A 12,211-nucleotide genomic window follows, 5' to 3' on the forward strand; every position below is an offset into this window, starting at 1 on the left:
CATTCGGTAGCCCAGGCTGGCCTCAAACTCAGAGATCTGCCTGCCTCTGCCTCCCAAGTACTGGGATTAAGGGTGTGCGCCACCACCGCCTGACTAGGTTCTTCCCACTTGAAGGAAGAAATTATTTAATTTCTTTGTTGTTGTTGTTTTAATTTTATAGGAGCCCACAGTTGAGAGACTTTAGGTATTTTAAAGAGACTGCACTTTTAAATTTTTGTGTTTGAATTTTAAAGATTGTGGGACTTTTGATGGTTTATAGTATGATGTTAACATCATATCTTGGGGATAAACAGGCAAGGATTATGATTTAATAGAGATATGTTTGTGTGTCAGGTTGACAGGGTTCAGTTGTGCCGTATGTTTGTTTGTTGTCAATTTGACACAAGCTAGGAAGAAAGGATTTCAATTGAGGAGTTGCCTCCCCATCAGACTGGCCTATAAATCCGGGGGCACTTTCTTGATTCAGGATTGATGTGGGAGGGCCCAGCTCACTCTGGGTGATTCCAGCCCTGGGTAGGTGGTCCTGGATTGTATAAAAAAGAAAGCTGAGCAAGCTGTGGAGACGAAGGAATGCTTCTCCATGGCCTCTGCTTCAGTTCCTGCCTTCAGGTTCCTGCCTTGAGTTCCTGCCCTGACTTCTCATGATGGACTACAAGCTGTGAGAAGAAACAACCCCTTCCCTCCCTAAGTTGCTTTTGATCATGTGTCTTTTCTTTTTTTTTTTAAAGATTTTATTTATTATGTATACAGAAGAGGGTGCCAGATCTCATTACAGATGGTTGTGAGCCACCATGTGGGTGCTGGGAATTGAACTCAGGACCTCTGAACGAGCAGTCGGTGCTCTTAACCTCTGAGCCATCTCTCCAGCCCGTCATGTGTCTTTTCATAGCAACAGAAAGCAAGCGAGTACAGTATATATTCATTCTATTGGTTCTGCTCCTCTAGAAAACTCTAACCAATATAATATGTGTATATAATCAACTTCTCTAGTCCATAAATTTAGAACATATTAATAATATTAAATGTCAACAATACTCACTATATTAATAATAGCTCAAAATTTCTATCTTGTGTACATATATAACCTACTTGTCACTATTGATGATTTAGATTATTCAGCTCTCTTTTTTAATGTACACGTTTGTATGAGGGTATACATGTTGCACGTGTTTTCATAGGCAAGGGCATGTGTGTTGTGCAGACATATGGAGGAAAACCAACCTCTGTCATCCTCGAGAATGCCATATGCTTCCTTTAACACAGGGCTTCTCAGTGTCCAGGAAATGGTGAAGTAAGTTAGACTGGCTAGCCAGGATCCTCCTTGGTCTTTCTTTCTAGCTCTGGGATTACAATCATGCACCATCATGCCAGGCATTTTTATGTGCGTTCTTGGGATTTAACTCTGGTTCATTAGGCAAATGCTAAACAAATTGAACTATCTCTGTTTTGTTGGGATTTTAGTAATGACACACAGTGATAAATGTACACACCAATTTAGGTACTTTTACACAAATTTATGATGATTTCTTTTGGATAAATTTCTGCAGCACTGCTGATGCCAGAATTAGTAGGTTATAAAGGGAGTACATTTTGTTTTTTTTTTTTTAAATAATAATATCAAGCTCATCAAGGTACTTTTACACCCCACCCACAGCAAAGCATCAGTGACCATTTCTTCCAGTGTACAAGGCAGCACATTGGCACTCTCTTCTCTTTCCAAACAAGCATCAAATTTTGTTGCTATTAGTCTCTAATGGCACAACATAATCACAACACCCTAAGTATCCTTTAAAGCAACATGTATGTATGATAGATGATAGGTAGATAGACGATAGACAGATGAACAGATATAGATGAGACAGACAGACAAACAGATGATTGATAGATTATTGATTGGTTGAACCTAGAAAAATAGCTGCATCATGAGCTGCTAAGAGTCATGAATATAGCTGAGCATGATGGCACATGCCTTTAACCCCAGTTCTCTGGATGCAGAGTCAGGTGGATCCCTGTGAGTTCAATGGCAGTCTTGTCTGCATAGACATTTACACACCAGCTAGGGCTGTATAGTAAGACTCTGATGTATTAAAAATCTCTTCACGCTGGTACTCCTGGTATCAAAACTTGCTTTAGATTCGTCTGGAGCTCCAGTTTGTGTTCAATTCATTCACTCATTCATCCATTTCTCTCTCTCTCTCTCTCCTCTCTCTCCAACAGAGATCAATATTGAGTGATTTTCTCTATTGTTCTCCACCATATTTGGGGAACAGGGTCCTGCAGAGAACCTGGAATTCACTAACTTAACTAGACTATGGGGCCAGCAAACTGCATGGATGCTCCTCTCTCTGTCCTACACCCCACCCCGCCCGAGGGTGGGCTTTACTGGGGAAGCTCTAAACTCAGGTCCTCAGGCTTGCTCAGAAAGCACTTTATGGATTGTGCCACCTTCCCAGATCCTGCCTGTGTTTAAAAGCCCCTTCTGAAATCTACCAAGGCTCTGCCAAAGTAGAGGGCAAAAGTCAATAGCAAAAGTGTGGAATTGAAAGAAAAAACAAGGGTCTGGGAGACAGCTCTGCTGTTATGAGTAATTATTGCTCTTTCAGAGATTTGGTTCCCATCACCTACATGATGGCTCACAACTCTCTGTACCTCCAGTTCCAGTGGGTCCAGGAGACCCAATGCCTCTGACTGACACTAACTATTGTTAAGGAATTCCAAAGACTTTCCCCAGGAACCCCAGTTCCACAGTTGTGTCTTTAAAAACTCAAGTCTTGATGCAGGAAAACATCTTTTAAAGGTGACTCACTTCAATGGAAGATGATAGGAGGTTTATTTTTTTTTTATTTATTTATTTTTTTTTTTGGTTTTTTCGAGACAGGGTTTCTCTGTGTAGCTTTGCGCCTTTCCTGGGACTCACTTGGCAGCCCAGGCTGGCCTCGAACTCACAGAGATCCGCCTGGCTCTGCCTCCCGAGTGCTGGGATCAAAGGCGTGCGCCACCACCGCCCAGCAGGAGGTTTATTTTTATGTCAGCACAGGATGGGCAGGCACTATGAGTTTCAGATCCCCACACAATTTGTAGTATCTTTTAAACAATGCAGCATGCTTCTGTTATGCAACCAGAAAGGAAGAAAGTTCTTTTCTTCCAGAAAATGTTCTTAGGAGAGGTGTGGTAGTACATTCCTTTAACTAGAGCACTTGAGAGGCACAAGTAGTTGTGACTCCGTGAGTTTGAGGCTAGCCAGGGTTACACAGTGAGACTCTGTCTCAAAAAAAGGGAGGGAGAGAGAGAGAGAAGAAGAAGAAGAAGAAGAAGAAGAAGAAGAAGAAGAAGAAGAAGAAGAAGAAGAAGAAGAAGAAGAAGAAGAAGGAAAGAAAAAAGAAAAAAGAAAAAAGAAAGAAAGAAAGAAAGAAAGAAAGAAAGAAAGAAAGAAAGAAAGAAAGAAAGAAAGAAAGAAAGAAAGGTGCATTTTGGATGAGCAAGATAGCCCAGCAGCAGCTTTGATAACCTGAGTTAAATCTCCAGGACCTACTTGGTAGAAAATTGATTCCTACAAGTTGTCCTCTATCACACACACACACACACACACACACACACACACACACACACACACACACACACACTACACGTAATTTTTTTAAAATTTAAGAAAATGTTCTTTATCTGTGTCAATAATTCCAAAGCACATTCTTCAGTTTTGGGTAGGACATTAGTTTGTGGAAATGTGATGGTTTTCAAGTTATATATTTACCTTCTATGAACTTATAGCAAAATGGCATTTGGGCTAACGTCAACCTTAGTGCCACTCCTTAAGGAAGCATATCTCAGAAGATTTACTTATTACATTAAGAATGCTAACATTCTGTGGCAAAATGACAGAAGCAGCTGACTCCAATAAAGAAATAAAAACAAAAGGACATGACTGCCTCTAGGTATGGTAGAGGAGAAAGTTTATTGTAGATTAAAGGGAGAGTATAACCAGATTCAGGGACATCTGGGAGAGTCCAGGGTGAGCCTGACCCTGAGCCATGTGAGGAGAGGTGGGAAGGGGAGAGTCAGATCAAGAGCCCAGGAGGTTAAAGGGTAGACAAAAGACCAAGTAAACAAAATGGTTGGATTATATAGGGAAGGGCAGCTGGAATAAGGCATTCCAGCCTCTGGACTGGAGAAGTTCAGGATAGGTGCTGGGTATTCCAGCCATACCCTATGACAGGTAGGGCCTGGGGGATGCAGGGAGAACCTGGCATCCAGGTCCACTTTGATATGTTAAATTGGCACCTCAACTCTTTGTCCCATGTTTGAGACCTAACAACAGCTACTGCTGGGAACTAGCTGTCCTTCAGGTCTTTATCCCTAGGTTACACCCTTAATTTGCATGGTTGCCACCTGAGGGGCTCATCCTCATGAGTCACCTCCACAGCCAGGCTCCCTGGTCTCCAGTGTGGCATCTGGCACCGGCTGACATGTTGGTTTGTGATCTTTTTCAGACCAAATTATTTTCCCACTTTATCTTTCCAACCATCTTGAGAACTCATTAAAGAAAACACCTTCCACTTCCCAGCATCTACCTGAAGGGATCTAAGTGATAAAAGTCTCCTTGCCCACACTGAAGTGTACCCGAAGCAAATTCGAAGTTAATTTAATGAAATTAAAGTCTACTTTTCAGGGAATTTTGAAGTTTTTGTTTTGTTTTTTGTTTTTTAAGTTACAAAAGCAAAGAAGCCATTTAAAATGGCAGGAACATAGCAAAACTCAGTAAGAAAAGTCTCCATAAAAGTCAAATACAAATCTGTTTTCAAGATTTTTTTTCAAACACTTTTAAATTGTGTTCCAGTACCATTTATGAATTTGTTTTTCAAAAAATTTTAGCTTTATTTATTTTATTTGATGTGTTTGAATGTTTTGCCTGCATGTACATATGTACATGGGTGCTAGTAACCCGAAACTGAGTTCTCTGCAGAAGTAGCAATTGCTCTTAACTGCTGGGGTGCTTCTTGAGCCCCATTTTTCTTTATATGTGTATTTGTGTCGAGTCCAAGGTATTGCTCTGAAAACTTTATTAAAACAAAAGTTGACAATCAGTTGCAGCATCTGACTGTGTTATAGTAAGAAAGTCTAAGTTAACTACCTTCAGATTTCTATGCTCACAGATATTGAAATCTGCAAACTATGGCCCCAGATATGGAAATCAGGACACAGTGTTTTCAAGTCAGCTTTCACAATGGCACCACCCTACATAAAGACTGCAAAGTGTCTCCACTTGAGATGGCCCTGACTGGGATCCAGATTGTCACTTCCACAGTCAGTGCATGTCCTAGTCCACGAAACACTTTGATTTTCCAGCTCCTCTAGATAGGCAAGCTTAGGAATATACATTAGACCCCTTGTAACTTCTATTTCCTACCCTTTGCTGATTGCCACCATTATCTTCTGTGTTTTAAACTCACTACAGGGTACATCAATGGAAATGGTTTTTGTTCTCAAGTTAGATGTATGACACAGACATTTTGAAACAGTACAACAATCTCTTGAATAACTTGTAAAGAAAGAGTATGGTATACACTAGATTACTAAGTGCTCGAAAAATGATAGACATTATTTATATTTATTGGAAGAAGATTTCAGATATTATGAGATTATAAAGTGTAGTCATATTTAATAACCAGTGAAGCCCTCATTTTTAAACTCTTCAAAATGAGTCTTTTTGTATACTGTGGAAAGAAAGCTCCAAAACAGAATCCAAACAAAGTCCACAGTCTCTCAAAACTTACTTTAAAAACAAACAGACAGATAAAAATAAAACATATTATTGTATATGTATACGTACATGATGTGTATGAGGGTCATGGCATGTACCCTGGTGTGTGTGTGTGTGTGTGTGTGTGTGTGTGTGTGTGTGTGTGGTGGGTGGGTGTGTGTTGTGTGTGTGTGTGGTGTGTGTGTGTGTGTGTGTGTGTGTGTGTGTGTGTGTGTGTGCAGGTCAGAAGACAACTATTAGAGATAGTCAGCTCCTTCTCCATGTAGGTTCCAAGCTTGAGCTCAGGTCGTCAGACTGAGAGCCAAGGGCCCTTACACACTGAGCCGTCTCAAGGGCCCCAAGACTGAGTGTTTAAGGATGGCATTTTGTTCTAGATCCCTAAGGCCAAAGGCAGGAGTAACACAGACGTAATTGCTAATTGATAAAAGAATCCATCCTTCCAACAACCCTACCATATATCCTCAGGGCTTGTTTTGTGGCTTTATCATTTCATGAGGTACTGAGATATCACAGATTTACAGAGCTAAACCATTTTTTAAAAGAAATTTCTGGAATACAGACTAGTGTAGGGAAAAAGACTACATGGAATCAGCTACCGTGAGTCCAAGTGATGGTACTGGTCACTAGTTAACCGTGTGACCTTAGTCTGTGTCCTCAACCCATCTCTATGCCAAGAAAAAAAAATTGTTTTCAAACTGTGGATGAGAATATTTCCTTTGTTATAGTCTAACCTGAGGTACAAATGCTATGACACACACTAAAATGAACTGAAAAGTAGTGAACAAATACTATTGGGCAGATGTTGTTCATTCATCTATTTATTTTGTGGTGTTTCACTTTTGTTTTTGTTTTTGTTTTTTATGACAAGGTCTCACTGCTACCCAATGGCTGGCCTGGACCTCACAGATATCTGCCTGCCTCTGTGGTAGAATATTATTTTAACTGGGTGGCCCAAAAGAGAAAGCCGGTTTCATGCCTCTGCCTCCCAAATGCTGCCAGCATTCACAGGCTTATTGAGTAGATTATGTATCAGAGGCCCAGCACCTACCTCTAGTTTCATAAGAAATTTCATGTGTAATTTTACATTCCTTTCTTATATTGTCAATGCCTTAATCTCTAAATTCAAAATAAGAACTATTCTCATTGAAATCTTGGTTCCTTCCCCTGCAAAAGAAATCCTGAAATGACTTAGAATTGGTCTATTGTATCCAATTATGCTTGCCAGTGTCTTCACCAATATTTTCCTTACATGTGGCAACATGTGTATTGCTAAGAACGGTTTCAACTTCAAGGAGTTTGGCCGGAAACAGCTTCCTACCCTTCTTCAGTCTCTTCACTCGATTTTCTGCTTCATAAACTACCTCCCTGATCTCTGAGAGCAGTGGCTACAATGTTTAAAGACCAGAATGAAAGATGTTATCCATGGAGGAATAAAAAGAGGTGACAGAGATGAAGAGATAGTTCAGAGGCGTTCAATGGGAAATGTGCTTGCTGCACAAGTGTAAGGACCAGCATCTGGATCCTTAACATCCACACAAACGCCAGATGCATTCATGTAATCGAGTGAACAAGCTGGCTAGCTAGACTAGCCAAATGGGCTAGCACTGCCTCCATATCAAAGGTGAAGACCTATGGAGGAAGACGTATGGTGTCAACCTACACATGCACTTGCATACATACACACATACCCAGACACATGCAATCATGCTCAGATATAAATATATATATGTATATATATATATATATATATATATATATATATATATATATATATATATATATATGGGGGTTTAAAGAAAATAACAGAGATAATGATGGGATCATATGTATATAAAACCTTAGGTGTTGAAACTAACTGCAAGTGTCTGCTGCTGCACTGTGTCCTTGAGGGTACACTCACATATTCTAATAGGAAAAGAAGAAATGCCTAATTCTGGGAGATCCCTGGAAAGGCTTGTGCATCGCTAGTGTGTTTTGAGGAAGGAATGGTGAGGACAAGCAAAATAAAAACCTGATAATTATACACCATCCAATCTATAAATAACTCAAAATAAGAGGTGGGGTTGAGCCTACTACTAAGGAGGTTGACTCAGTGCTAGGTGATAGGATGGGAAGGTTGAGCCCAGGCTAGTTGTCTACCTCCTGTACTTTGGGATGCTAGGAGGAGACAAAACGGACTGCAGAGCTGTATCCATCCCATCTTCACAGCAAAACTACTAACCAGCTCTACATAAGACAAGTTAGTCACTTTGCAATTATACCTAAGTAAGGATTTTGGATACCCACAAGAACAGCATAGAAATAGAGGGAAATGATGGCCTTGTTGACAAAGAAATATACCTCCACTGCCTTCTAAATTTCTGAACCCACTGAAAGATTTACTCAGTGGTGATCTTCATTAGAACACAAAGTATATCACAAAGCATCTTTCTGACATGAATTTTTCTCAGTCCCCAGACACTGAGACATCATAGAGAAAATATAAAGAAGTTTCATCAATCTGCTGTTGCTGTCCACTCGCCTTTTCAAAAATTAATGCCAGAGTGCTGGAGAGATGGCTCAGCAGTTAAGAGCACTTGTCCTTTCAGAGAACCAGTGTTCAGTTCTCAGTACCCAGATGGTGACTTACAACCATCTGTAATTCCAGTTTCGGGGTGTCAAACATCCTTTTCTGGCCTTTGAGAACACCATGTATGAATGCAGTGCAGACATTCATGAAGGCTAAACATCTATACGTATAACAAAAATAAATCCTTTTTAAAAAACTGATACACCATGGCCATCCGAAATAGCAAGATATAGCTGAAAGAAAAGGATTTTTATCAACTTGGAAATTTCCATTAGAAAAAATAGATGTCTGGCAGATATTCTTAGTTGAAAATGATCAGTTTTATTCATCCTACAGAATTCGATACTACAAATAAAAGGCAAATAAGCACAAGGAATTTGAAAGCCCTTGGTAGACAAACTCATTGAAAAAAATTGTTCTTACAACTATGATTAATTTGTGAGAGTGTACATACGTGTGCATGTGACACCATAGTGCTAGTGTGGAGGTCAGAGTGCGGCTTGCAGGAGCTGATTCGCCCAGTGAGTCCTGGGTATCAGGTCATCAGGCTCAGGGGCAAGAATCTTTACACCCTCTAATGTCCAGAGTTTCCCAACCTTCTGAATGCTGTGACCCTTACTTCTGTATTTTATATTTCAGAACTCATTGCTTAGTAAGATATGGTAACTACTTAATAAATATTTGGAGAGATTAATAAGCATAACTTGTATATGTGTATTTAAACATATTTAGTGTAATATGAATAGCAATAAAATAATTTGTGATGCAAAGATATATATTCTTACAAGCAGAAATGTATCATATATTTCAATATTGGGAACATCTCAAGTGGTAAGCGAGTATTTTAAGACATGAAGTCCTTAAGCAGACCATGTTTAGAGATTTAGTGAGGGTCTTTGGAGTGATGTTCTGTAGTGTTTTAAAAGGTCATGACCTCTGAAGACTGTCTTTTTGCTTGTTTTTTTTTTTTTTTTGTTTTTTTTTTTTTTTTTTTTTTTTTTTTTTAACTAGTGTCTTCCAAACACAGAAAATGAGACTGGAAGGAAGATGAGATGTGAGCTTAGACAGATAGGCTGCCTCTGTAAGAAGCCTTTCTCAAACCACTCCCCCTCCTCCGCCCCCAGGACTGAGGGTCACTGTTGGAACCTTCCTCCCCTGCAAGTTGGTAGAAAATGCTGTTGGTTGTGGACATTTTCTTCAGAAGGCTTAGAAAGAGATAATTTCCTCCAATCAGCTCATCACTGTAAAGATAAAGTGAGATCTGCAGAGCCTAAGACTCGCCCAGAAGCTCAAGGCCAACAAATGAATGAATGCCTTAGTCTAACTAAGTACATCCGGAATAACGAGTCTTAGATCTACTTGACCCATTGTCCTAATCCGAGGTTAACAGAAATGGCAGAGAAAACAAGTGCTGATTGAGGACTAGAGGAAAGGGTAGGAGGCAGTCATTAACAAATCCCTGGGCTCGGGTCACCTGCTCTCCAGGATCAAAACAGTGAAACAAGCCATTCATAGGCACATCAAGGGCGAGTAGCCATTGTTTTCAGAACCAGCTGTGGAGAATCTACTCTACAGTGGCCTTGGGACAGCTGCAGCAGCTGCATCAAGGGGAGGGCGGGGGAGAGCAAACTACCAAGGCAGTCTGCAAGGACCCCGCCGCGCCACCTCCCGGACAACTGGGAGGCATTTCTGCCTTAAGTGCATTGGACTAAACCACCCTTTGAACCGACGCAAAGCATAAACTGCTCACAGCAGGCCCATACCCGCGGAGCAACTGCGGCCCTTCGGCAGGCTGGTGCGGGAGAATCCGCGGCTAGCAGCTGCAGAGTGGTGCGCTGTGAGTGACGCTATTAGAAAGTACAGCCGACTGAGCGTCAAGAGCACCCGGTGACCGAGCAAAGTCCTCAGGGTTCAAGCTTAGCTGTAGTCTAGTCCAGAGGCGAGTTCCCGCTCTCCTCCCGGCCTTTCTCCCGGCTCCTGCGCCACCCTCCCGGGTCTCAGGCCCCCTGGTCCCCAGGTCGCCGCTGACGCATCGCACTCACCATCTCCTGCCTGAGGACGTGCAGTTTGGTCTCCAGCCTCTCCAGGGCGCTAGGGTGGCTACGTCGTGGAGAGCCAGAGGCAGGGGAGGATGAAGAGGAGGAGGACACAGAGGGAGCGAAGCTGCTGCAGCTGCTGCTGCTACTGCAGCTCCCGCCAACCCCGCTGGGGTCCGCAGCCCCTTCTCGGGGCGCCGGCTCCTCCCCGCGCAGCGAGCGCGCTAGGCTCTCGGGCACTTTGCGTCCCAGCTTCAGCTCGATGTCTCTGAGGTCTGGCAGCGGGCCGTCTTCCATGACTCTTTAAGAGGGGCGACACTGACAATCAAGGCAGAGGGCGCAAGGAGGCGGAGGCCTGGCGGACTCTGGAGCTCAGCAGTCGGCTCCCCGGGCCGGGCCTGGGTCCCCGCGGGCGCCGGTGCGCTCCATGCCTCGGGCGCAGTCGGCAGATCTGCACCCGGCCGCAGTTCCAGGTTCTGCCGCGCCGCAGCTAGCAAGATTAGCCAGATCGCTTCATTCTTTCCTCTCTGGCCACTCCACCTCCAAGTTGAGTTAATTGATACTGCAGAGAAGGGCAAAAGCTAGTACGTTATACCAAGAGACAGGAGAGGGCAACGGAACCTGCTCGATGGGGGAAAATTACCATTTCAAACTGTCCATTCACATCTCTGCGCCGTTCACAGTGCCCATCTGGTATTACACCACACAGAAAAACGATGTGGCCACACTCCCGGGTCGTTTCATTTTCCAGCCATATGTCTCCAAGGATCAGACTATCGTGGATCGTCGGGAGAAAAAAAAAATCTCTGGTCAATGGAAGAAGTGGGTTCGTCGTGTTTATATGCCGTATGGACGAATTTAAGAAAGGAAGAGATGGTTAGCTTAGCTGGGGTTTAAGGGCTCCCTGGTTGCGGCAGCAGGGTCCTCCCCATTTAGGCTGTCTCATCCAAGTCATTGTGTTCCTCTGAGCCTCGGAAACTTTAAACTCGGCTGGCAGGTGGACCAAACCAGGGCCAACCCTTGTACCGTATGTCACAGACAAGAAGAGCAGCAAAAAAAAATCTCAATCTTGAAGCTATGGAACTGACTTGCAAGTCCTACTTCAACTGAGTACCCCCATATTAGGTTACTAAGTTAAAAGTTGTCCCACTACAACTACAACCTGTCAAACACATTTTTAAAATTAGGGGCAGAAGGATGGCTATATTTTATGTCATTTTTCCCCCCAAGCTTCCTAAAAGCCAATACGCTTAGCATTAGAAAACTGGCCCAATAATTCCCCAAAGAAGACCGAAAAGGTTTAATCAATCAATAATTCAATGAAGCAGGATGGTGGTGGCCCATGCCTTTAATCCCAGCACTGGGGAGGCAGAGGCAGGAGGATCTCTGTGAGGCCAGCCTGATCTACAGAGTGAGTTCCAGGACAGCCAAGGCTACACAGAGAAACCCTGTCCCGAAAAATAAAATAATAATAATAAATTTAATGAAAATGTACAGTGAAATAATAATTACTCAAGCAATATTCCAGTATACTACCACAAGCCAAAATGAAAAATAGACTAGCCAGATTTTATTATATATATATATATATATATATATATATATATATATATATATATATGCAAACACAGAGGTGGCAGCAAATTGAATTTCAAACAGAGAAGTTGCTGGATCCTTTCTCTTTAATTGTGGAAGAAAAACACTGAGAATAACTAGTGAAATCACACTTGTCTTCTTTGACAATTTCCCTATATTTTTCAGCTATTTAGGAAGACCCACAACTTTGTAAACTATTAATCCGCAATACTTCTGCCAAGTAAATTAGTACAAAGTACATAGGTTACAAGA

General features: G+C 42.1%; 1 protein-coding gene across 1 annotated transcript in view; it reads right to left on the bottom strand.

Moving 5' to 3' along the window:
* Lurap1l (leucine rich adaptor protein 1 like) overlaps positions 1 to 11,482 on the bottom strand; it is a 42,678-nt gene extending 31,196 nt beyond the window's left edge. The window contains exon 1 of the mRNA XM_052717519.1: positions 10,370 to 11,482. Coding sequence (XP_052573479.1) covers positions 10,370 to 10,660 — 291 coding nt within the window. The 5' untranslated portion in view covers positions 10,661 to 11,482. The remainder of the gene's footprint in view (positions 1 to 10,369) is intronic.
* Positions 11,483 to 12,211: the final 729 nt, after the last annotated feature.

The sequence above is a fragment of the Peromyscus californicus genome, unplaced genomic scaffold, assembly GCF_007827085.1.
Source record: "Peromyscus californicus insignis strain IS unplaced genomic scaffold, ASM782708v3 Scaffold_5__1_contigs__length_169319896, whole genome shotgun sequence".
In the NCBI taxonomy this organism is placed as follows: domain Eukaryota; kingdom Metazoa; phylum Chordata; class Mammalia; order Rodentia; family Cricetidae; genus Peromyscus; species Peromyscus californicus.